The sequence below is a fragment of the Chiloscyllium plagiosum genome, unplaced genomic scaffold, assembly GCF_037043375.1.
Source record: "Chiloscyllium plagiosum isolate Xiang-an unplaced genomic scaffold, Cpla_swu_hap1 HiC_scaffold_4, whole genome shotgun sequence".
Taxonomy (NCBI): domain Eukaryota; kingdom Metazoa; phylum Chordata; class Chondrichthyes; order Orectolobiformes; family Hemiscylliidae; genus Chiloscyllium; species Chiloscyllium plagiosum.
This window is the reverse complement of record NW_028270142.1, coordinates 102,221,784-102,246,731: the sequence shown is the minus strand read 5'-3', so window position 1 is coordinate 102,246,731 and position 24,948 is coordinate 102,221,784. Positions and strand designations below refer to the sequence as shown.

The 24,948-nt window shown below is 41.5% G+C and overlaps 1 protein-coding gene across 1 annotated transcript in view; it reads left to right on the top strand.

The window, feature by feature from the left end:
* runx1t1 (RUNX1 partner transcriptional co-repressor 1) overlaps positions 1 to 24,948 on the top strand; it is a 109,777-nt gene that overhangs the window by 80,680 nt on the left and 4,149 nt on the right. Inside the window, exon 10 of the mRNA XM_087986527.1 lies at positions 181 to 371. Coding sequence (XP_087842653.1) covers positions 181 to 371 — 191 coding nt within the window. The remainder of the gene's footprint in view (positions 1 to 180; positions 372 to 24,948) is intronic.

Genomic DNA, 24,948 nt, shown 5'->3' with positions numbered 1-24,948 from the left:
TGTAAGTGAGGAAATTATAATGGACAAAAGTAATTGGGGAGGAGTGTGCTATCTTTTTGATAATTGCGCCAGTTAATTTTTAATGGAAGATATATTTTGAGTGACTCCCTGTTATTTTGGGGATAACTGGATTGGACAGAATGTGTGAACTTATTAGGCATTTTGTGTTTTTTTTTACAGAAGAGGCTGTGAATGAAGTGAAGCGCCAGGCAATGTCTGAGTTGCAGAAAGCTGTGTCTGAAGCCGAGAGGAAGGCCCATGACATGATTGCTACAGAGAGAGCCAAAATGGAGCGCACTGTGGCAGATGCAAAAAGGCAAGCTGCTGAAGATGCGCTTGCAATTATCAACCAGCAGGAGGATTCCAGTGAGGTAGAATCTCCCGTTACTTCCAATTCTTGTTAGAGAAATCAAATTTAAGTGTGAGGCTGTTCCTGGGTATGTGGGAAAACACCCACATAATAAATCACTCTTCTTTTGACAAACTTCAATCAGAAACACAGTGGGAGTATGAGCGAAGGATTCAAAACTAGGACATTACCTGAATTTACTGGATTCTTGTCTTCCTGTCAGTTGCCTTTCTTCAGAATGAGGTTGCTGACCACCACAACCAAGGCCAATGACATAAGAATGTGCAACAGTATGAGTTTAAAACCTAGGCTGGGGCTTTCTCTTTGTGTCAGAGCAGTGGCTGCTGCAGATAGTAAGCAGGCCTCCATTCAGGAGACGAGAGATTCAGGCCTGCATTTTGCTTTTCCTGTTTTGACTTCTCAATACATTGGAGTGTGATCCTCTGACGTGTAGTCACTTTCTTCTTGTTGGCTATTCCACATGCTCAAAACTGCACAATAAGTCTTGCCATGCTAGTTGAGCCAGTGTATCATTGTAGACATTCAGTTTATGAGGTATGGAAGGAAGCCCAGTCTCGCCAAAGCATTTGTGGTGATGATTCTGTGTAGTCGCAACAAATCAAAAGTGTTGAAAACGGTTAAAGTGGCATTGCCAGGAGCACAGCTTGACATCAATGAAAAACAAAATGGGTGTACAGTCAGACATCTTAATGTATTTTCCAAATCCAACTCAGTCAATTTAAGATGAAGTGCAGTGTCAACCAGGCTGCTGTTCACTTTGAGACAGATTATTGCAACTGATTATAATCACTTTCACCCCCAACGACTTATTGCAAAGTACCAAAGTTTTGAATTCCCTAGTCATTATTTTTGGCATCAGCTTTTACTTTTTTACTGATTCAGTTAATAATGGCCCAAGTGAGCAGGATTGTTTATGACTCTTTTTATTGTATTTTGAATTATTATTATGTTAAATAATTATGTTTATGGGCTGATTATTTTTGAAAGAAGAAAGGGATTGGGATTTCAGAGATGGGTGAAAGCCTGTATAAGCAACCTTTTCCTGTCCTATTTGCACTGAAAATAGATTAGAAATGTATAGTATTTATATTGATTGAATATTGGACAAGTTTCAACTAAATTTTATTTCACTTTATATTGATGTTGGAGAACATTATTTTCATTGAAAATCAAATTTAAATCATTTTGCTGTGGTTTACAGTATTCACTAGAAACCTGAACTGTTGAGGATTAGTGGCATAAAATATGAAGTTATCTTCCTCAAAGTTGCCGATAGCAAAAGTCGTGCAAACTGGCAAATTCAATTGAGAAGCTTCTATTTAAAATAAAATGTTGATAACTACTGCTAAAACCCCTGTCAGTAAGTGTTTTGAAGCTAAGAAGTCAAAAAGCCAGCCATCAGCAACAGCAGGGTGCCCAATAGCTGTTATAGACAGTGCAGGGTCATTAGGTGCTTAGTGAAAATTAACAATTAGAGTTGTGACTCTGGAATGCTAATGAAGGCTTCTTGTAGTGACTGGAGAATAGTTATCTTCTTTATATTAGCGTTTAATATGTAGCATATGATTCTTAAGCAAAAGACCTTAAAATATCAACAGCCTAAATGCAGGAGTGAAGAAAATTGGTGCTTTATGCATCTTGCAGCAATTACTCCAACTCAGTATTTACGCAATGTTTACATGTTAAAATGGTTGTGGAATCAGATAAATTAAAACCAAATGTTGGAGATGTTTTGAATCATTACAGTAGGCTAAATTTTAGGAGGTTGAGATCATTTCCCTCACTGTATACTGTTTAATGTCTGTGCAGGCAGAGAGTTTTTAATCTCGTTCTCACACTGAAGAAGAAAAAAGTCTCAAAATTTGAAATCAAAACAGGTTTTGCTCTTAATACACACCATCAACATCTGAAAAAGAAAGGGCAGAACTGTTCATTGATTGCAAGTTTTAGTTCATCTTTCAAGGTGAAGATGACAGTGTTGTTATTCATAGGTGTTAAGGGGCATAGGAGGCTCTACTGCCAATAGGCTAGTGTTGTGATCCAATCCAGACTGCCAAATTGATGTTATGATCTGGCCAGGGAAATGTAACTTTTTATTTAGAAGTAAACAAAATGTTTGATTCCAGTTATTTATTATGAGAATAAAACAGTAAGGTTCCATAGGTTTGAACAAACAACAACAAACTTTACGACGTAAGACTAGAACAGTACTACAATCCACTATATGTATTCTTTGTATTCTTGCATCTTATTAGAATTTATATGAAGAAATACTGTGGTTGAAGATGCCACAGGGCACAACAAATAACATTTATGGTCCAGACAGATCCCATAGATTTCTCAGCAGCCCCCAAGTTCTACATCTCTTCAAGCTTTAACAAAGGATTTCAGTTTCTTCTCCTTTAAAGACCTAGTTTTGGATCCACTTCAAAAGCTGCTCTGAACTGCCTCAACCATGTTCCAGCAATGCACTCTCCTGATGGAACTGAGCTCCCCTGAATTCTAGGAACAGAATTCCAGTACCTACTTCCAATCATAATTTCAGTTTGTCCATTGACAGACAGCTGGCTTCACCAAGCTGATACTGCCCCCTAGTTTCTCCAAACGTGCTGTGTCTGGGATACCTTCACCGTTGTTCTCAGCTGCACTAAATTATTATTGGTTTCCTCCGAGTTCCCAGTGTTCCTTGGGCTTTTCCTGAAGCCGTGCTCCAACATTTAAGTGTATCTCCTGGCACCCTGAATTTCTCCCAATTCCTAAAAGTGGTGCCTTTTTGGGGTGGGGATTCTCTCATCGCTCCTAAGTATCTTACTGGCACATAGCCCAAACTTGGCAACTTTCTTCCCTGACTAACTCTATCCCACAATCTAAAGTTTTCAATTCAAACTGTTCTGAGCGACCTACTGAAAACATTTAATCAAGCCCCACTCTGTTTCTGGAGAGCAAATGTTTATCAGATTGATTCATGGAATGGTAGGACTAATGTTTGAGAAGCAGTTGAGTCAGTTAGGATTGTATTCACCTGGAGTTCAGAAGAATGAACGGTGAGGGGGGAGACTCATAGAAATCTATACAATTCTAACAGGACTGGACAGGTTAGATGCAGGAAGGATGTTCCCGATGGCAGGGAATGTGCAGAGCTGAAAGTCTCAGTCTAAAGATACACGGTGGAACATTTAGGACTGTGATGTGGAGATATTTCATCACACAGAGTGGTGAGTGTGTGGAACTCACTACCATGGAAAATAGATGAGGCCAAAACAATGAATGTTTTCAAGAAGGAGGCAGATAGCTCTTGTGGCTAATGGGATCAAGGAATATGGCGGGGGGAGGGGGGTGGGTGAGTGCAGGGACACGGGCAAGGTTAAGGTATTGAGCTTGGTGATCAGCCATGATCATAATGAATGGCAGAGCAGGCTCGCTGAGTTGAATAGCCTAATCTTGCTCCTAACTTTATGTTTTAAGGCAGTATTGAATATTACTAATAATTTGGAAAAACCCAACGTAACAACCCCTGGAACGGACTGTTCCTCCACATTAGGATGGTGCAAATGGGTACCTTTTGGGCGAGTTGTTACTTGAGATTTACTCTTCTTACAATTTGCTTTCACAGAAAGCCCATCAACTTTATTTTTATATGGTTATGCCAGGTGCAATGATCCTGGTTGACCTTTTCTGAGAATGCTAAGTCAATATCAAAACTACTCAGCAAATTATTCAGAGGTGTCTTTGTAGCTCTTTGTTTAGCTACCATGAGAATGCACTCTCGAACCAAGGTCACTGTAGAAGATTTGCTTTGGTAGGAGAGTGTCAGGCATTCTAAGTTACATGACAAGACCAGTTTAGTTGTGACAATCTCACTATAGTGTGTGTTCTTGCCATTCCAGCTTGGATGTATGGCTCCGTGTCGGGTATTTTGCCTTTTCATCTGATCTTCAGCAACTTCCATTGATAACTCAAGTGAAAGTAGATACACTTCTTGGGATGACACAGAAACATGGTCCAAGTCTCTCATGTATAGAACAGAGAAAGAAGGACCATTGCTCTATAGACTTCAGTGTGGTAGAATTGACATTAAAATTGGTGGGAAGGCAAGTGGTGAGGACATAACAAGTCTGCAGAAGGATAGAGGCATGTTAAACAATCATAGAATCTTTACAGTGTGGAAGCAAGCCATTCAGCCCATTGAGTCCACTCCAACCATCCAAAGAACAACCCACCTAGATCATAACCCTGTCCCTGTAACCCTGCATTTACCATGGCTTACCCATCTAACCTACTCACCCCTGGGCACAATGGGCAATTTAGCATTGCCACATTAAGAAGTAAACTGCACACATTTCTATGACTCCGGAGCCTGTAGGTGAAACAAGTGAGGGCTAGAAATTGTTGTAATGGTTTCATATTTAGTAATTATTGTGGACTTGGGTTTGAAGGATTGTGGAGATGGCAGAATTGTGTTTTCTTTCAAGTTAATGAAAAGTCACGTTGGAGCTTGTTTTGTTAACATGGCATATCTTGAGAACCCACGTGTTTCCACATAATTGCAGGTCTTGGTTATTTAAACTCAATAAAGGAAAAAACACCCAGAATCATAGAATCTCTGCAGTGTGGAAGCAGGCCATTTGACCCATTGAGTCCACATCCCACCCAGACCCACCTCCAACCCTATCCACGTAACCCTGCATTTCCCATGGCTAATCTGCTTAAGCTATATGCCTCTGGACAGTTTAACATGACCAATCCACCTAACATGCATCTGTTTGGACTGTGGGAGGAAACCAGAGCACCTGGAGGAAACCCACGCAGACACTGGGAGAAGGTGGCCAGTCGTCTGAGGGTGGAATTGAACCCAGGTTTCTGGCGCTGTAAGGCAGCAGTGCTAACCACTGCGCCAACGTGCTGCTCCAAGTGGGAAAGATGTTGGCAGATGAAATTTAATGTGGGAAAATGAGAAGTTAAACATTTTAGCAGGAAGAAGAGAGGAGGAGAATATTATTTAAATGGAGAAAGACTGCAGAAAGCTACAGAACAGTGCATTTGAAAGTCCTTCATCCACAAATCACAGAAAGCTAGCATCCAGGTTCAGCAGGTAATAAGGAAGCCAGTTGAATGCTGGCCTTTAATTCAAAAGGAGCGAAGTGTAAATGTAGGCAGGCTTTGCTAAAACTATATGAAGCACTCGTCAGTCCACAGCTGGAATACTGTGAACAGATTTGGGCCCCTTATCTAAGGAAAGATATACTGGTATAGGAGGCAGTCCAGAGAACGTTTACTAGGCTACTATCCAGTATTAAAGGTCTGTCTTAGGAGGAGAGATTGTGAAGATTGAGTCTATACTCATTGGAATTTTAAAGAACGACAGGCGCTCTTATTAAAATGTATGAAATCCTTAGACTTGACAGGGTCTATGTGTCCTCTTGAGAGTCTAGGATGAGAGAGCATAATCTCAGAACAAGGGGTCACATATTTAATACAAAGATGAGATGTTTTGTCTCTGAGGCTAATGAATATGTGGAATTCTTTACTGCAAAAGCCTATCAAGGCTGGGTCATTAAGTATATTGAAGGCTGAGATAGACAAGTTTTTTTAATCAGTAAGGGAATTATGGGTTATAGAATAAAAGCAGGAGAGTTGAGTCGGGAGTTATCAGATCAGCCATGATCTCTGAATAGTAGAGCAAACTTGCTACGCTGACTGCTCTTGTATCAGATCATCATATAGACAGCCTTTCTCCTCTTCAGTACCATTCTGATGTTCAGCATTTTCCAGCAGCTCCACTCGGTTTGGCAGTCCTTGCACATGCCCCTTCATCAATGTAGACAGCTTAGGAGAGTGCCCGATAACAAGGAGTACAGAAAAGATGAGTGAGGAGAATAATAATGTGGGAAACTGGGGTCAGAGAAGGTAGGAAGGGGAGATGTTTCCAATGGACTGGAAAGTAACAACAATAAACCCTCTGTTCAAGAAGGAAAGGAGCCAGGAAATTATGTTCGACATCTATCATGGGAAAGGTGTTAGAATTCATTCTTAATGAGATTATATCTGTGATGGAGAAACTCAAATAATCAGAAGGGTCAGAATGGCTATATCAAAGGGTAATCATGTTTAACAATTTATTGGTATTACTAGCCATTTGGATACAGAACTGGTTCAATGCCAGAAGACAGATGGTGATGGTGGTAGTGGTGGAGAGTTGTTTTTCAGACTGAAGGCCTGTGACCAGTGGAGTGTGACAAGTATTGGTGCTAGGTCCACTGTTTTTCATCATTTATATAAATGATTTAGATGTGAAGATAGGAGGTATAGTTAGTACATTTGCAGATGACGCCAAAATTGGAGGTGTAGTAGACAGCGAAGAAAGTGATCTCAGAGTACAATGAGATCTTGATCAAATGGGCCAATGGACCGAGGAGTGGCAGATGCTTTTTAATTTAGATAAATGTGAGGTGCTGCATTTTGTAAAGGCAAATCAGGGCAGGACTTATACACTTAATGGCAAGGTCCTGGGGAGTGTTGTTGAACAAAGAGACCTTGGAGTGCAGGTTCATAGCTCCTTGAAAATGGAGTCGCAGGTAGATAGGATAGTGAAGAAGTCATTTGGTATGCTTTCCTTTATTGGTCAGCACATTGAGTATAGGAATTGGGAGGTCATGTTGCGGCTGTACAGGACATTGGTTAGGCCACATTTAGAATATTGTCTGCAATTCTGGTCTCCTTCCTAATGGAAGGATGTTGTGAAACTTGAAAGGGTTCAGAAAAGATTTACAAGAATGTTGCCAGGGTTGGAGGATTTGAGCTTTAGGCTGAGGCTGAATAGGCTGGGGCTGTTATCCCTGGAGTGTTAGAAACTGAGAGGTGACCTTATAGAGGTTTATAAAATCATGAGGGGCATGGATAGGGTAAATAGACAGGTCTTTTCCCTGGGGTGGAGGAGTCCAGAGTGAGAGGGCATAGGTTTAGAGTGAGAGGGGAAAGATTTAAAAGGGATCTAAGGGGCAATCTTTTCATGCAAAGGGTGGTGCATGTATGGAATGAGCTGCCAGAAGAAGTGGTGGAAGCTGATACAATTACAACATTTAAAAGGGTTCTGGATGGGCATATGAATAGGAAGAGTTTAGTGGGATATGGTCCAAGTGCTGGCAAATGAGACTAGATTTATTTTGGATATCTGGTCAGCATGGACGAGTTAGACCGAAGGGTCTGTTTCCGTGCTGTATATCTCTATTACTCAATTTGGCAGAATAACATGCACTATGGACAAAGAAAAACTTCTGGACAAAATACATTTGGATTTCAGGAAGGTATTTGATAAGGTTGCATATCCGAGGACATTGTAGAAGACAAACACTCCTGGTGTAGGGGATAATACATTATCATCACTGACAGGAACAGTCTGATTACAGGATGTATGTGTGGAAACAAAGAGGAGAGAAAAGCTGGGAATTACAGACCAGTTAGCCTAACATCAGTCGTGCAGAAAATGTTAGTCTGTTATACAAGATGTGATAACAATGGGAAAACATTTGTAGGATTGGACAAAGCCAAATGGATTAATGAAAGGCAAAGCTGAAAAATGTGTTGCTGGAAAGCGCAGCAGGTCAGGCAGCATCCAAGGAGCAGGAGAATCGACGTTTCGGGCATAAGCCCTTCTTCAGGAATGAGGAGGAACCCTCCAACCATAACGGATGAATGCAGATTTCTCCAGCTTCCTCATTTCCCCTCCTCCCACCTTATCTCAGTCCCAGCCCTTGGACTCAGCACCGCCTTCTTGACGTGCAATCTTCTTCCCGACCTCTCCGCCCCCACCCCCTCTCCGGTCTATCACCCTCACCTTAACCTCCTTCCACCTATCGCATTCCCAACGCTCCTCCCCAAAGTCCCTCCTTCCTACCTTTTATCTTAGCCTGCTTGGCACACCCTCCTCATTCCTGAAGAAGGGCTTATGCCCGAAACGTCGATTCTCCTGCTCCTTGGATGCTGCCTGACCTGCTGCGCTTTTCCAGCAACACATCTTTCAGCTGCCTGAAATCTTTCCCCTCTCACTCTAAACCTGTCTGATCTCCAGCATCTGCAGTCCTAACTTTCTCCTAATGAAAGGCAAATTATGCTTCAGAAGTCTACTTTTTAAGGATGTCAAATTCATAGAATAGATAAGGGGGAAACTGTGGAAAAGGTGTATTTGGATTTTCAGAAGGCATTTGATAGGATCCCTCATAAAAGCTTAATGGGCAAAGTTAAAGCATATGGGGGAGGAGGCAAGTTATCAGTGTGGATTGAAGATTGTTTCCTGTCCACTAATAAGTGAATGGTAGGCAGTGACTTGTGGGGTATTGGAAGAATCGGAGCTTGGATCCCAATTATTCCCTATATTTTATATATGTGACTTAGCTGAGGGAACCAAGTGCAGTATTTCCAGGTTTTCTGTTGACACAAAACTGGGCAAGATTGAGAGTTGTGAGCAAGATGTGAGGAGGCTTCAAGGTAATTTGCACAAGCTGTGTCAGTGGGCACACAGTTATCAGATGCAGTACGATGTGGCTAAATGTGAAGTTATGCATTTTGGTGTGAGAACAAAAAAGCCACTGAAGTATTTAAATGGTGATAGATTGGCAAATGTTAATATACAAAGGGATCTGGGTGTCCTTCTGCATCAGTCAGTGAAAATAAACAGGCAGGTGCAGCAAGCAGTCAGAAAAGTAAAAAAGTGTATTGGTTTTGATTCCAAGAGGTTTTGAGTTCAGACGTAAGGATGTCTTGCAATAGTTACATAAGACTTCAGTAAGACCACACCTGGAGTATTGCTTATAGTTTTAGCTTACCTACCTAAGAAAGGATATACACGGCATTGAGTGAAGCAGAGGTTGACTAAGCTGATACTGGGGATGACAGGGCTGTCCTATGAGGAGAGATTGGTTTGAATGTGGCTGTTCACTAGAAAGATGGGAGGGATTTGATTGAAACATATAAAATTGAAACAGAAAATTCTAACAGGGCTGGACAGAGAAGATTCAGGGAGGTTGTCTTTCCTGGTGGAGAGTATAGAACTAGGGGAGCAGTCTCAGGATAAAGGTTGACTATTTAAGACTGAAGTGAGGAAAGATCTCTTCATTTAAAGGGTATTGGAATTTTCTACCACAGAAGGCAGTGGAGGCCAAGTCACTGAACATGTTCTAAAAGAGGAAAATAATTTTTTAGATTTTAAAGGCAACAAGGGACATGTGGCATTGAAGGAAAGCATAAGTCAAGATTTTATTGAATAGCAGAGCAGGCTTGAAGGACAAAATGGCTGCCTCCAGCTTGTCTCTAGAATCACATGGAGGCCAGACCAGGTGAGGATGGCAGAGTTCCTTCCCTGAAGGACATTGGTGAACCGGATGGATTTTTCCCAACGATAGACAATGGCTCCATGGTCACCATTAGACTCTGAATTCCAGATTTGTTTTTTTTATTTAATTCAAATTTTAACATCTGCTGTGGTGAGATTTGAACCTGGGTCCTCACAGCATTAGCTGAGTTTCTGGATTTATTGTCTAGTGTTAATACCACTAAGCCAATATTGCCAAATTAGAGACATTCTAGCTTGTTAAATACCACTATTCACCACGTTAATTTAGGGTGTAGGTTTGCTCGCTGAGCTGTAGGCTTGATATCCAGACATTTCATTACCTGGCTAGGTAACATCATCAGTGGCGACCTCCAAGTGAAGCGAAGCTATCGTCAAGTGAAGCGAAGCTATCGTCTCCTGCTTTCTATTTATATCTTTCTCCTAGATGGGATTCCTGGGGTTTGTGGTGATGTCATTTCCTGTTCGTATTCAGAGGGGTTGATAGATGGCATCTAGATCTATGCGTTTGTTTATGGCATTGTGGTTGGAGTGCCAGGCCTCTAGGAATTCTCTGGCATGTCTTTGCTTAGCCTGTCCCAGGATTGATGTGTTGTCCCAGTCGAAATGATGGGTTTTTTTCATCCGTGTGTAGGGCTACGAGGGAGAGAGGGTCGTGTCTTTTTGTGGCTAGCTGGTGTTCGTGTATCCTGGTGGCTAACTTTCTTCCTGTTTGTTTGTGGCAGTCCTTGCATGGAATTTTGTAGATGACGTTGGTTTTGTCCATGGGTTGTACTGGGTCTTTTAAGTTTGTTAGTTTTTGTTTGAGAGTGTTGGTGGGTTTGTGTGCTACTAGGATTCCGAGGGGTCTTAGTAGTCTGGCTGTCATTTCTGAAACTTCTATGATGTATGGTAAGGTGGTTAGGGTTTCTGGCTGTGTTTGGTCTGCTTGTCGTGGTTTGTTCTTGAGGAATCTGCAGACTGTATTTTTTTGAGTATCCGTTCTTCTTGAATACGTTGTATAGGTGGTTCTCCTCTGTTTTCCGAAGTTCGCCTGTGCTGCAGTGTGTGGTGGCTCGTTGGAATAGTGTTCTGATACAGCTTCATTTGTGTGTGTTGGGATGGTTACTGGTGTGGTTAAGTATTTGGTCAGTGTTTGTCGGTTTTCTTTATACGCAGGTTTGTAGGTCTCCGTTGTCCTTTCTTTCGACTGTGACGTCCAGGAATGTGAGTTTGTTGTCGGTTTCTTCCTCCTTGGTGAACTTTATGCCTGTGAGGGTGTTGTTGATGAAGTTAAATGTCTCTTCTATCTTGTTTCATTTTGTGAATGACAAAGGTGTCATCTACGTAGTGGACCCAGATTTTTGGTTTGATGGTTGGTAGGGCTGTTTGTCCTAGTCTTTGTGTTACCGCTTCTGTTATGAATCCTGATAGCGGAGATCCCATGGGTATGCTGTTGGTTTGTTTGTAGACTATGTTGCTGAAAGTGAAGTGGGTGGTGAGGCACAGGTCCACTAGCTTCATGATGTTTTCGTTGGTAATGTGATTGACGGTGGTTGGTGTGTGTGTGTGATGGTCTCTTCTAAAAGTGTGGTAAGTGTTTCCTTTGCCAGGTCGATGTTGTTGGAGATGAATAGTGCAGTTACGTCGAATGAGATCATTGCTTCGTCTTCCTCTATTTTGGTGTTTTTGATGATTTTTAGGAATTCCTGGGTGGAGTGGATGGAGTGCTGTGACTCTTCTACTAGGTATTTCAGTCTTGCGTGTAGTTCTTTGGCCAGTTTTTAAATTGGTGTTCCAGGTAGTGAGACTATGGGTCTGAGGGTGGCTCCTGGTTTATGGACTTTTGGTAGTCCGTAGAATCGTGGGGTGTAGGTCCCGTCGGGTTGTAAGATATAAATAGAAAGCAGGAGACAACAGCTTCGCTTCACTTGGAGGTCGCCACTGATTATGTTACCTAGCCAGGTAATGAAAGGTTTGGATATCAAATCTACAGCTCAGCGAGCAAACCTACACCCTAAACCTCAACCTGAGCTACAAACCTTGCAATCACCACTTTAATGTTGAGTCTCCTGTGCTACCAACCACTGAACAGGTTTGATGTGGAGAGTTCTCTCCATGGAAGTCAGAGTAGATGTCTGGCAACTTCAACTCGACACTTGTCCCAAAGTTAGACACAGAGCAGGGGTATTGTAATTTTCTACCACAGAAGGCAGTGCCTCAGGGTACATCCCTTGGACACCTGCCACATGCACTCCACAACCACAGACATTGGCATCTGACCTGGGTCATCATCTAAGGGACCTTCATGGCATGTTTGGTCCCATTACGTTATGCATCTGTACTTCAAGGCTGCACTGGCAACTGTCACTATAATGCTGCTGCAAGGACACTGTGCACTCAGGGACAAGCATCAGCTCATGGACTGGACCTAGCCAGTTCTCCAGCTCTTCACTTGCTTTTCTAGTGCTCACAGACTGTGAGACCACCTGGATCCTCACAGCATCCCTGCCTTGCCTTGTTGCACCTTACATCCTTTAACCAGAGATACCAGGCTCTCAGTACTGATTATTTGCTTTGGCGTTTCATACTGACAAAAACCATGAAGCTTGTCATTGTCAGGAATCCTAAGTCAAGTCAAAGGGGATAACCTTCAGTTGGAGGACCCCTGCACAATGCATCAAGAGCAGTGTCCAGTATTATTCCAGGAGCTTGGACATGATCAGTTAGCCACTCAGGGTGATCGGAGACAAGATACTTTCCACATAAGGAGTGAGGAACAGAACGTTGGGCAGCCACCAACTTTCTTGGCAATTTCTGCCCTTTGATGGATGGGTTTCTTCCTGATTGAGGTGGGGTTGGGGAAGAGAGAGAGAGAGAGAGAGTGAAAAGTATTAACAGAGATGCAAGTGGGTGGCATGGCTATTATTGTTTATGCAGATGGGGAGGTGTCCAAAGCAAGTAAGTAAGCAGCACATTGAGCATGCAAACTCCAAGCTGTCAGGGGTTGGGTAGGTTGTGAATTGAGTGAGTGATATAGCTTGAGATTTGGTGGGTAAATGGTGAGGTATTGGCAATAAGGTGTAGGTTCTTTTTCTAGCAGAATATAGAAGGATATTGACCTTATTCTCATACTGTTGGGCTTTCCTCCTGTTGGCTGTCACTGAGCTGGGTGGCACCCTTGGCCCATGCTGGCATGATCCAGTGCTGAGGCCTCTTCTGTTGGTCTTGCAGAAGAGGATATTCAGCTATGCACCATCCCATCCAGCAGGATTTCCAGGATTCTGCCCATAAAGCAGGGCACTGGCTTTTCCTTGGTTGCATACTGAGGTAAATGCCAGGAATTGGCAGGGCAGCTACAGGCTGACAGTGTTTGTTTAGGTGCACAGCAATCTTTTAAAGATGGCATATGCGCTAGGGATGCCAGTCAGTTCTGAGATATCCCAGCCATAGAATGTTGTTCCCAGAATGGGTTTGGAATTGGATAGGGAGAATATAGGAAGTTATTAAGGTGAGTTTGGTAAGATATGGTACATTCAAAGCAACATGCACTTAGCCAAAATAATGTAAAATTTGGCCCATAGAAACACACACAAGGCAATGAAAGAGTGTCATTGAATATTTTAAAATAGAACTGGAAAGAATCTTGACAGACAGGGGACTCCAGAGTTATTGAGATGGATGCAAGGTGGAATTTGAATCACAAACAAATTAGCTGTAATCTTCTTGAATGGCGAACCAGGCTCAAGGGACAAAATAGTCTACTTCTGATACTAGTTTGTATGCAATGCTCCCTCTATTTTGCATATTTAATGTCCAGAGCTCTAAGGTCTGTATGCAGCAGTGATTTCCAAAACTGCCAATTGCATGTGCTACCAGGCTGAGTGAGATTGTCATTACTGACCGCTTCTGGGCATGGGCTGAAACTTTTACTCTAGATTGGGCTTTCCTGGAGTAGGCAGGAACATTACTACTGTTTTCTTTGCATTGATTGTCAGCCAAGTTGTTGCATGCTTTGGAGAATAAGTCCCTGCGACATGGCATACTCAGCTCTGAGCCTATCCGTCATACGCAGTCATGAGGTGTGCTGTTAGTTCCTGCTCTTTACCTTGGGTTGGCTAAGGTGGAGCAGCTTCCCATGCAGCTAATATCTGCTGTTTTGATGTTAGGCGGCCATCATGCGTGGCATCAAACAACATGATGGTGATAAATATGTTGAAGAGGGTTAGGCTAGCACATACCTATACTTTGATGATCCTCCCACACTGTTAGACACGAGGAATGTTGTCAAACCCTTATCATCAAAGCTCCAGGAGCTGTTGCCACCCCAACTGGGTCAAGAGCATCACTGAAGTCTTTCAGTCTATGTAGAAGCAAAGAAACATTCCACAAGAATATAAAGATGCTTACATTGTTCATCTGACAAGCAGAGATAAACTTGCTAAATTTAGAACAAACTAAGGGGGATCTCATTCCTCTCCATTGTCAAAGAAATCTTTGCCCAAGTTGTTCTGAACCATTTAGTGCAACTATTGCTGATCAGGTTCTGCTGCCTGAGAGTTGTGGTGGTTTCAGAAAAAGGTCAATGGTTCATGGTACTTTTGGTTAAAATTCTCCTGTAGAACAGAACACTGACCTGACCAACACCTGGACACAGTCAGCTGCAGACATTTGGAAGGCATTGGAGAAGTAGGTGGCTTTGAGAAATTTGTTAATGTTTTGGTAATCTCACAATGGTTAACTCAAGCATGTATTGGATTATCGTGAAAATCCAGCCCATCCCATGAAGTTTTATTGGAAAGCAACTTTCGCATAAATCTTACAAATTGGCATGGAGTCTCCAATTAAAGACCAACAAAATTGGACATTGTCTGTTTACAACTTTAGCAGTTGTGGACTTCTAGGTGCACTGTTTAACAAAAATTAAAAAGGAAGAGGTTCCTTTCCCAGGACTGTTCTCTATCAGTCACTAAAGTTAGTAGCTTTCAACGATTGTAGTCATCAACTAAAATGCAGCTGATTACAAATCTATCATGAAGGTTGCAAACTTTGGGTAAACTTTTATTCATTCCCAAGAGAATGCTATATTGTCAAGGAGTCCAGCGTACAAATTAAAATGACTGCATCTCCCTGCAGTGAGTGAACCCAACAAGCTTTATTAGATCCTCCACCTTTTGAGTGAGTTCAGTATTTTTCTAAAATGCTGACTTTTGTAATATGATAGTGTTTAAGGTATCAAAAGCCTTCTGGTGCCTCACCTATATTATTCTATGTGGGAACCTTGATCGTTGAACTCAGTAGATATGAACCCAGATTTTCCCAAACTCTGTCTATATCAAAACTGGGGTGAGTGGACTGTAAACAATGTTAAGCAGGATCCAATTCTGGGATTCCTGCCCCACTCCCATTTGTGGTAGTCTTTGCTAGCATTGGATAGCATTACAGATGTGCAGTTTACACACACCCCTGCCCTACTTGCTTGGTTGTGATTTAATTACACACCGCCACCCAAGAGGTGAGTACATTGATCGTTCTAGAAGCTCAGCACGGTATTTATAGAGAGACTCTGGCAACTGTGTCAACAAATGCAGGCTGAACAGATGGCCATGTATCTGTTTTTCCAGATATCCTAAATGCTTTGCTGAACTCCAAGTTCAGCACAGAACGTATTGACAAAACTGCAGAGGGGATTGCAAGTGTTATTTGATTGACAGCTGTGTTACATTGCAATAAGTTGATCTTTCTTTGTGGTTTTTCAGTGGCTTTTTTATTATTGCCACAAGCTTAAAAGGTATGAAGTGAATGAAAATTTCTGTTATTGATTGTGTGAATGGCTGTGGTTGATGGACAGTTTTTGAGAGGTTTTAAACTCAGATTTCAAATGATATTTTTAATGTCTCCATTTATATTGCCAATTTCAGCTTTATTTCAAAGACCTGGTAATAGCTCATTGGCTGTGTATGTATATTGGGTATTGCAAAAGCATGAAGAATGCAGGGGGGAGTGGCATATAAGAGGATATGGGGTTGAATGGGGATATGATGGGATATGGAAACTCGGGTTTGGTGGTAATGGTAACAACTGCACAGTGAACTGTCACTGTAAGTAAGGCTGGTTTATATCTTGCTAGCTTTGCCATCTGTCCGTATCAATTTCTGGCTCAGCCTGGATTCCTTCCCATACCCCCAGTTCTCCATAACAAAAGTTTAGAAGACACTTTTGGACATGGTTTACAGTATGGAATCTTTGGTGTTTGAGATGTTGCAGCTGAATCTCATTTTTTCCTTCACTTGATCCAGTTGTACCTTAAACTAGAGAACCCAAATCATTGCCCCCAACTTTCAAAGGCACCACCATTGCTGCAACTCCAACCATCAATATAAACAGGAACATTGTTGATCAACAGCATCAAAACAGGCCTTTAATATCAATACAAATTGTATATTAATACCATGACTGAGAGCACAAACCAACGATTGGATATTTAGTAACAAATAAATTATCTCTTTCTTACAACATCGACAAGTTCCAGTGAGTTTGATTTAAACAGCCGCCATTCACTTAGAATGTGAAACTCCAATGACATTCAAAACAAAAACTAAGATGTGAACATATTCCATCCGATGTCAGCACATGTACTACTTAGCTGTTCAAAGAATAGGCAAACCACCATATTTTCAAGGCTATTAAAGTCTAACAAGAAGTGGGGCCTTGCCAGAATTGCCCACATCCCGAAAGCAGGATTCTGCATTGGTCTTTGGACAATAGCCAGAAGAAGGAACAGTGCCTTACTTTACTGTGGCATGCCTAATTATAGCAATGTAAAGACTGACCCAGTCCAATTGACAAAGGCCTGCGATTGTGCTTGAAACCTTAGTTGTCTGTATGGTTTTAAACCACATCAGTCAGTTTGTTTGTTCTGGTCCATGGCTTTTCCGTTGTAATTTTTTGAAAATTCTCTATTGCTTTTATTGCATAGTCCAGTAACAAGAGTATTGAAGAAACTATATATTAATGCCAATTACAAAGCAGGTATTATGGTGAAAAAGAGTACAGTCTTTTTAGACTGTTCAGTCACCAACTCCAAAATCTAATTCAGGACATGCCTATTTGTGCTTGAGTGATTAATGCATTTGCTCAGGAGCTGCTTCAGGTAGAAATAGTTCTATAATGCACTAGGACTTCTGTAAAATAAATTGCTCTATTTACATTGGAGGGTGAATTCTCACAGTAGCACTTTAAATGAAGAAACAATGACATTTACTTCGTCTGATTTTAAATGAACACTGTCTCTCCTCTCTTGAGAATCTTAACAGCGATGAGAACAGCCTGGGAAAGAGTTGAATGTTCATCACCTCTGCTGTGGTAATTTCTGATCCACTATCTTTCAAGATTCCTGCATGGATTTTGACATGTGTATAACCAATGGCATACAATGGTTTAAAATCATAGAATCCCTGCAGTATGGAAGCAGAACATTCAGCCACTGATCCTCCAAAGAGCATCTCATCCAGATTCCCTGTAATCCCTGCAATTTTTCATGGCTAACCCACCCAGCCTGCTCATCCCTGGACGCTGTGGGCAATTTAGCATGGCCAATCCACCCAACCTGCATATCTTTGGATTGTGAAAGGAAATTGGAGCACCCAGAGGAAACCCACATAGACACAGGGAGAACGTGCAAATTTCACACAGCCAACTGCCCAAGGATGGAATCTAATCCGGGTCCCTGTGAGACAGCAATGCTAGCTACTGTGCCATCCATTTACATATAGTGAAACTGAGATTGTCACCAGCTGCATACTTGTAAGGAATTAAAAGGTAATATGAGCTTGTTGAGGGAGTGAAGATGTTCACTGATGATTGCTCAGTGTTCAGCACCACCATTCATGACTCCTGAGGCTGGAGCAATCTACATCCAAGTGCAGCAAGACATGGTTAACATTCAGGCTTGGTCTGATAATTGACAGTAACATTCAAACCACACAAAAGTTGGGCAATGACCATCTCCAACAGAAGAAAATCCATCATTGCCCCCCAATGGTATTACCAATACTGACACCCCAATATCAATATCTTTAGGCTTACAACTGGCAAGAAACTTAACTAGATTAGCCATATAAATACTGTTGCCACAAGGACACATTAGGGCTTGTGAATCCTACAGAGAGTAATTCATCTTCTGTCTCACCAATGCTTTGTCTTCATCTGCAAGGCACAAAGCATAGAGTCACAGAGATGTACAGCATGGAAACAGATCCATCGGTCCAACTCGTCCATGTCAACCTGATATCCCACCCCAATCTAGTCCCACCTGCAAGTACCCAGCCCATATCCCTCCAAACCCTTCCTATTCATATACCCATCCAGATGCCTTTTAAATGCTGCAATTGTTCCAGCCTCCGTCACTTCCTCTGGCAGCCCAATCCACACATGCACCACCCTCTACATGAAAAAGGTGTCCCTAAGGTCTCTTTTATATCTTTCCCCTGTCACCCTAAACCCTCCCATTCTGGACTCCCCAACCCCAGGGAAAAGACCTTGTCTATTTATCCTAACCATGCCCCGCATGATTTTATAAACCTCTATAAGGTCATCCCTCAGCCTCCGATGCTCCAGGGAAAACAGCCCAGCCTACTCAACCTCTCCCTATAGCTCAAATCCTCCAACCCTCGCAACATCCTTCTAAATCTTTTCTGAACCCTTTCAAGATTCACAACATCCTTCCGATAGGGAGGAGACCAGAATTGCAGACAGCATTCCAACAGTGGCCTAACCAATGTCCTGTATAGCCACAACATGACCTCCCAACTCCTGTACTCAGTGTGCTGACCAATAAAGGAAAGCATACCAAACACCTTCTTCACTATCCTATCTAATTGCAACTCCACTTTCAAGGAGCTATGAACCTGCAAGATCTCCAAGGTCTCTTTGTTCAGCAACACTCCCTAAGACCTTGCCATTTAGTGTATAAGTCCTGCTAAGATTTGCTTTCCCAATATGCAGCACCTTGCATTTATCTAAATTAAACTCAATCTGCCACTTCTTCTATTGGCCCATCTGATCAAGGTCCCAATTTTGGTGTCACCTGCAAATTTACTAACTATACTTATGCTAACATCCAAATCATTTATATAAATGACAAAACAATAGTGGACCCAGCCACTGGTCACATGCCTTGAGCCTTAAAAACACCACCACCCTCTGTCTTCTACCTTTGAGCCAATTGTACACAAATAGCTAGTTCTCTCTGTATTCCATGAGATCTAACGTTGCTAATCAGTCTCCCATGGGGAACCTTGTCGAACGCCTTACTGAAGTCCATTTAGATCACATCTACTGCTCTGGCCTCATCAATCCTCTTTGTTACTTCTTCAAAAATCTCAATCAAGTTTGTGAGACATGATTTCCCACAAAGTCAGGAGTGTGATGGGATATTCTCCACTTGTCTGGATGGGTGCAGCTCCAACAACCTACAAGAAGCTCAACACGATCCAGACATCCTGACTTGGAATTAAAATGTTGCTCCTTCATTATCTTTAGATCAGAATCCCAGAACTCCCTATCTAGCAGTACTGTTTGTGTGCCTACACCACGTGGACTGCAGCAGTTTAAGGAGACTGCTCACCACGACCTTCTCAAGGCAGTTAAGAATAGGTTTTGATAGAAACAAGAGGGACAAGAGGTATTCCCTCTGGAGAATAATTAATGAAATTTTGGATTCCAAATAATGAAAATTAATCTCGAAAGGACATGAAAATTTTGTCTCAGTGAGTAGTCAGGCTCTTCTTGAAAGGATCACGCAAATTGATTCCTGGAATAAATGCTGACCTAGCCAGCAATATCCACATCCTGTGAATGAATTATAAAAAGGAAATATGTACTGCCCAGATGCCTGGAGATTGTTTTAATGTGGGAAGAATTATTCAAATTAGATACTTTATTAAATCTGCTGGAACTATTCACTTGCAGTTTATTCTGTTTCTCATTTTTACTGATTTTGCCCAATTTAAAACTGATTCCTTGAGTTATTTTAAAGGGAGCTGGTAAGGTACTTTTCAGATGAGGAATAACCGGGTTAAGTAGGATTTGGAACTAAACACAACAGCTCATTTGTGGGGCTGGTATCTGCACAATGGGACAAATGGCTTATTTCTGTATTATACGTTTTTGTGATTCGATGGAAGTTTCCTTAAGCTGTTAGAATTTTTAACCTGCTAGTGAATAAATCACTTGTAAATGGAATATCTGTTCACACGTGTTGTGCCTGGAAACAGGTCTTTATCTTCAATTTGAAGTGTTTCTTTGGCAGTTTCTTTTGCCATTAATATTTCACCATTGCCTTCCAGTCTGGTGAGGGAATGGACAGTCTCAAGTCTTCCTCTGCTGGAACAGAAATCATACTACCATTGTTGACATTATTCTGAATAAACACATTATCCTTTGTCATTTAAGCTAAACAGACCCTCAATGGAATATTGTTTTTTGGCATAGAGTATATACAATGCTGACTCAGACTGCCTACTCTTCATCCCTCTATAATATGTAATGTGAGAAGTGATCTATAGATTTACAGGAATGTCCTATATAGCATTCACATTGCTATACTATAGCAAGGATATCCAAGCACGGTGTGACTGCAGAAAGGGTATCACACTAATGAATAAAATCCCAGGTTCCCGCAGGCTCTATGAAGATAATCAAATAAATGTTACCAAAATTCCAGCAAAACTTCATTGTTCTCTCTTCTACCTCAGAGGATGTTTATTTAAACACTCATCCAAGTGACACCACCTTGACCAGTACTCCTATACTAGAATATGGATTCAAGTCTTACCATGTCTATTGAGTTAAAAATCACACAACACCAGGTTATAGTCCAACAGGTTTAATTGGAAGCGTCTGTCCTTCAGGTGATTGTCACTATCACCTGATGAAGGAGCATCGCTCCGAAAGCTAGTGTGCTTCCAATTAAACCTGTTGGACTATAACCTGGTATTATGTGATTTTTAACTTTGTACACCCCAGTCCAACAGCGGCATCTCCAAATCATGTCTATTGAACCAGTGTTTTCTGAATTAAAAGTGAGGTAGTTACAACTGAGCATAAAAAAAAGGCATTGTATAGCAAATGACACCATATCATCACTGGTTTTATAGAAGCAGGTAAAATAAGTATCATGACCTTCAAAGTCGTATTCAGCGTTAAACTTGTTGCCAAGTGGCAACAAGTTCTAGGGCTCGAACTCTGGCTCTGTTATAGTCATATCATCAAGCCTTTTGTTAAAATAAAGCTTCCCCATTGCATTCCCTTTTCCCACCAGTTTTCTGTGATAGTCAAATCCCAGTGCCATTTAAACTTTACCAAATAAAATTGCTGCCCTTCATGCTTCAGGGATCTTAGATACACTGTGAAAGCATTTACTTTGGCACAAGTGTAAGGTTTAGAGCCAGGCTGTGAGGTGAATCTATGCCAGTGATGGAATCTTGATTATAGGAGGGCAGAGTTCTTGCCTTCATTGATTAACCCCTCCTTAGGGTAAACATTTTTGTAATTTGTCATGTTTAAATTTGGCTATGCCTCTCTTTCTTGACAGTCAGAAAGTGACAATTTTAAGTTCACATTAGGACTTGAGATCATTTTATTATCCTGGTACGTATTGCTTAACGAGAATGCATTCTCTCAGATGAGATGTTTAAACCTAAGCATTATTCACCTTTCCAAATGGATGTCCACTGGAGTTCCCCCAACATTTTGGTCAATGTCCATTATTGAAACAACACCAACAATAATGGTTAAACTGATTGTGTACTTAATTTTGTGAATGCTGGTATCTAATTCTGTTAAAAGGACACTAAGTACCTTGGAATTAAAGGTAACATGGCAAACGAATGTTATGGATAAAGAGGCCTGGGGTCATGTCCCGCCCACTGCAGAGTGTTAAAACATCTCTAACAGGTTAATTAGAAAGTATCTAGTCAAAGGTATAGGGCTCTTATGGTGCTGTGATAGTGTCCTTATCTTGGAACAGGGAGATCTGGATTCAAGTCCCAGTTGCACCAGAGGTATGGCATCATACATCCGAGTGGGTTAATTAAAAATATCTGTGCAAAAGTATACGACTCTTGTGGCACAGTGATAGTATTCCTACCTCTGGGTCAGCACATCTGGGTTCGAGTCTCAGCTGTGCTTGATGTACAAGAGAGTCAGCCAAGTGGTGGCTGTGTGATGTGGTGATTTTTTTTTTTAGGGTGTGTTTGGTTGAAATAAAACGCTTCTGGAACGTGTATGCCTGGACTCTGTGAAAGCATTTATCTTCTAGTTTATAATCATAAATACATTTTAAAATATACCATTTTTATTGGAGTGCCTTTGCATGCCTGGAGGATAGGAATGACACTCCATAAATACACATTTTGTTCTTTTGTCTTTACCAACCCATTTATTGGAGGATCTGATAGAATAAGCGTGAATGTCTAAAATATCATTGTATGAGTCTTGTACCATGTTGAAAGGAAATATCCAGCTTACAAGCTCTTAATATGACATGATTGATACAGGAAGGAATTACCTAGTGGCTGGGAGTATGGATTCATGTTCGTATATCCAGAGATCAGGGCTCAACCTAACTGTTTACAACTACAGTGGGTTTGGGTGTTGAAAAGCTATGATTAGGTGGATGATGGCAGCACCTCCTGGTTTTCATGAGCTGTCTTGCTGACTCACTCAGAAGGAGGTTCTGGTGCCTGCTATTGTATTCTTAATTCATTTTTGATATGGGTGTTGCTGGCTGGGCCAATGTTTACAGCCCTAGTTGGGTTGAAAAGGTGCTGGTGAGGTGTCTCCTTGAGTTGCTGCAGTCCAAGTGCAGTAGGTAGACCCACAATTTCTATTGTGAGTTCGAATTGTTTAGTATGTCATCACTTAGTGGTTTTTAACCATAATTAAGAGTCAGTATGAAAATGGGAGGTGACATGGATTTAAGTGAATTTGCAAACCTATTGCAGATAGAGTTCAAGGTTGTGTGTGCCTGTAACGTCACATCAGACACCGATATACTGTGATCTTTCTTAGAATTAAGAAGCTAAGGGGTGTGAATTGATTGAATTGACACCCATATACACATCTCAGTCTACGTTTGTGTGTAGATTTAAAAAACAAATCAAGAAATCTTACAGATAAGTATAAAAAAGAACAAAGAACATTACAGAACAGGAACAGGCCCTCCAGCCCTCCAAGCCTGCGCCGATCCGGATCCTCTATCCAAACCTGCTGCCTATTTTCTAAAGATCTGTATCCCTTCATTCCCTGCCTATCCATTTATCTGTCTAGATACATTTTAAATGACGCTATCGTTCCCTCCCCTTCGACCTCCACTGACAATGCATTTCAGGCACCCACCACCCAGTACGTAAAGAACTATCCACATATATCTCCCCTAAACTTTTTCCTTCTCACTTTGAACTCGTGACCCCTAGTAATTGAGTCCTTCACTCTGGGAGTATTTCAAATGTGGCCGAACTGAAGTCTTATACGATAGTAACGTGACCTGCCAACTCTTGTACTCAATACCCCGTCCGATGAAGGAAAGCAGCCAAAAGCTGCCTTGACGACTCTACTGACCTGCGTTGCCACCTTCAGGGAACAATGGACCTGAACACCCAGATCTCTCTGTACACTAATTTTCCTCAGGACTTTTCTATTTACTGTATAGTTTGCTCTGGAATTGCATCTTCCAAATGCATTACCTCGCAATTGTCCGGATTGAACTCAATCTGCCATTTCTCTGTCCAACTCTCCAATCTATCTATATTCTGCTGTGTTCTCTGACAGTCCTCTTCACTATCTGCTATTCTACCAATCTTAGTGTCATCTGCAAATTTGCTAATGAGGCAACCTACACCTTCTTCCAAATCATTTTATGTATATCACAAATAACAGTGATCCCAGCTTGGATCCTTTTGGAACATCACTGGTCACAGGTCTCCATTTTGAGAAGCTCCCTTCTGTCTACTGTGCCCATCTGGTTCTCTATCCATCTAGCTAGAACATGCTGGACCCCATGCGACTTCACTTTCATCGACCTACCATGGGGAACCTTTCAAATGCCTTAATAAAGTCAGTGTACGTGACACCTACACCCCTTCCCTCATCAATCAACTTTGTCACCTCTTCAAAGAATTCTATTAGGTTTGTAAGACATGACAGTCCCTGCACAAAACCATGCCATCTATCACTGATAAGCCTATTTTCTCCCAAATTGGTATATATATCCTATCCCTTAGTATCTTCTCCAGTAGCTTCTCTACCACTGACATCAGTAATTACCTGGATTATCTCTGCTACTCTTCTTAAACAAGGGGACAACATTAGCAATTCTCCAGTCCTCTGGGACCTCCTGCGTTTTCAAGGATGCTGCAAATGTATCTGTTAAAGCCCCAGCTATTTCTTCTCTTGCTTCCCTCAGTAACCTGGGATAGATCCCACCCGGACCTGGGGACTTGTCCACCTTAATGTCTTTTAGAATACACAACGCTTCCTCACTCTTTATGCTGACTTCACCGAGAGTAATCAAAGATCTATCCCTGACCTCAACATCTGCCATGTCTCTCTCCTCAGTGAATACCAATGCAATGTACTCATTAAGAATCTCATCCATTTTCTGATTCCACACATATCTTTCCTCCTTTGTCCTTAAGTAGGCCAACCCATTCCATCATTACCCTCTTGCTCCTTATATACGAATAAAAGCCTTTGGGGTTTTCCTTAACCCTGCTCGCTAAGGATATCTCATGACCTCATTTAGCCCTCTTAATTTCTTGTTTCAGATTGATCCTACATTCCCAGTATTCTTCCAAAGCTTCACCTGACTTCAGTGTTTTTTTTAATTGTAAATTGCAATCGTGTTTCTACAATTTAAGATATACTCATGATTGGCATACAAAGCAACATGGTCCTTTTATAGACCCAACTGAAAGTGAAGTGTACCATGACTCGATGGAGTTACTGATGCGTATTATACTCTCCAACACTACAACCTCACAATATTTCAAGAGCTGCTCACTGTTTTGTTCTGGAAAATAATCAAGTGCCATTAACAATGTGGAAATATTTCTGTATTGTAGTGTGAAAGATGTATTTGTGTCCATTTTTGAGTAAACATCTATATGGTCTTAGAAAAGTTTGAAGTTGGATAAAGCAGCCATTGTTCAAGCCCTAACTACATTACCATTTAATCTGTAGCTGGTTACAA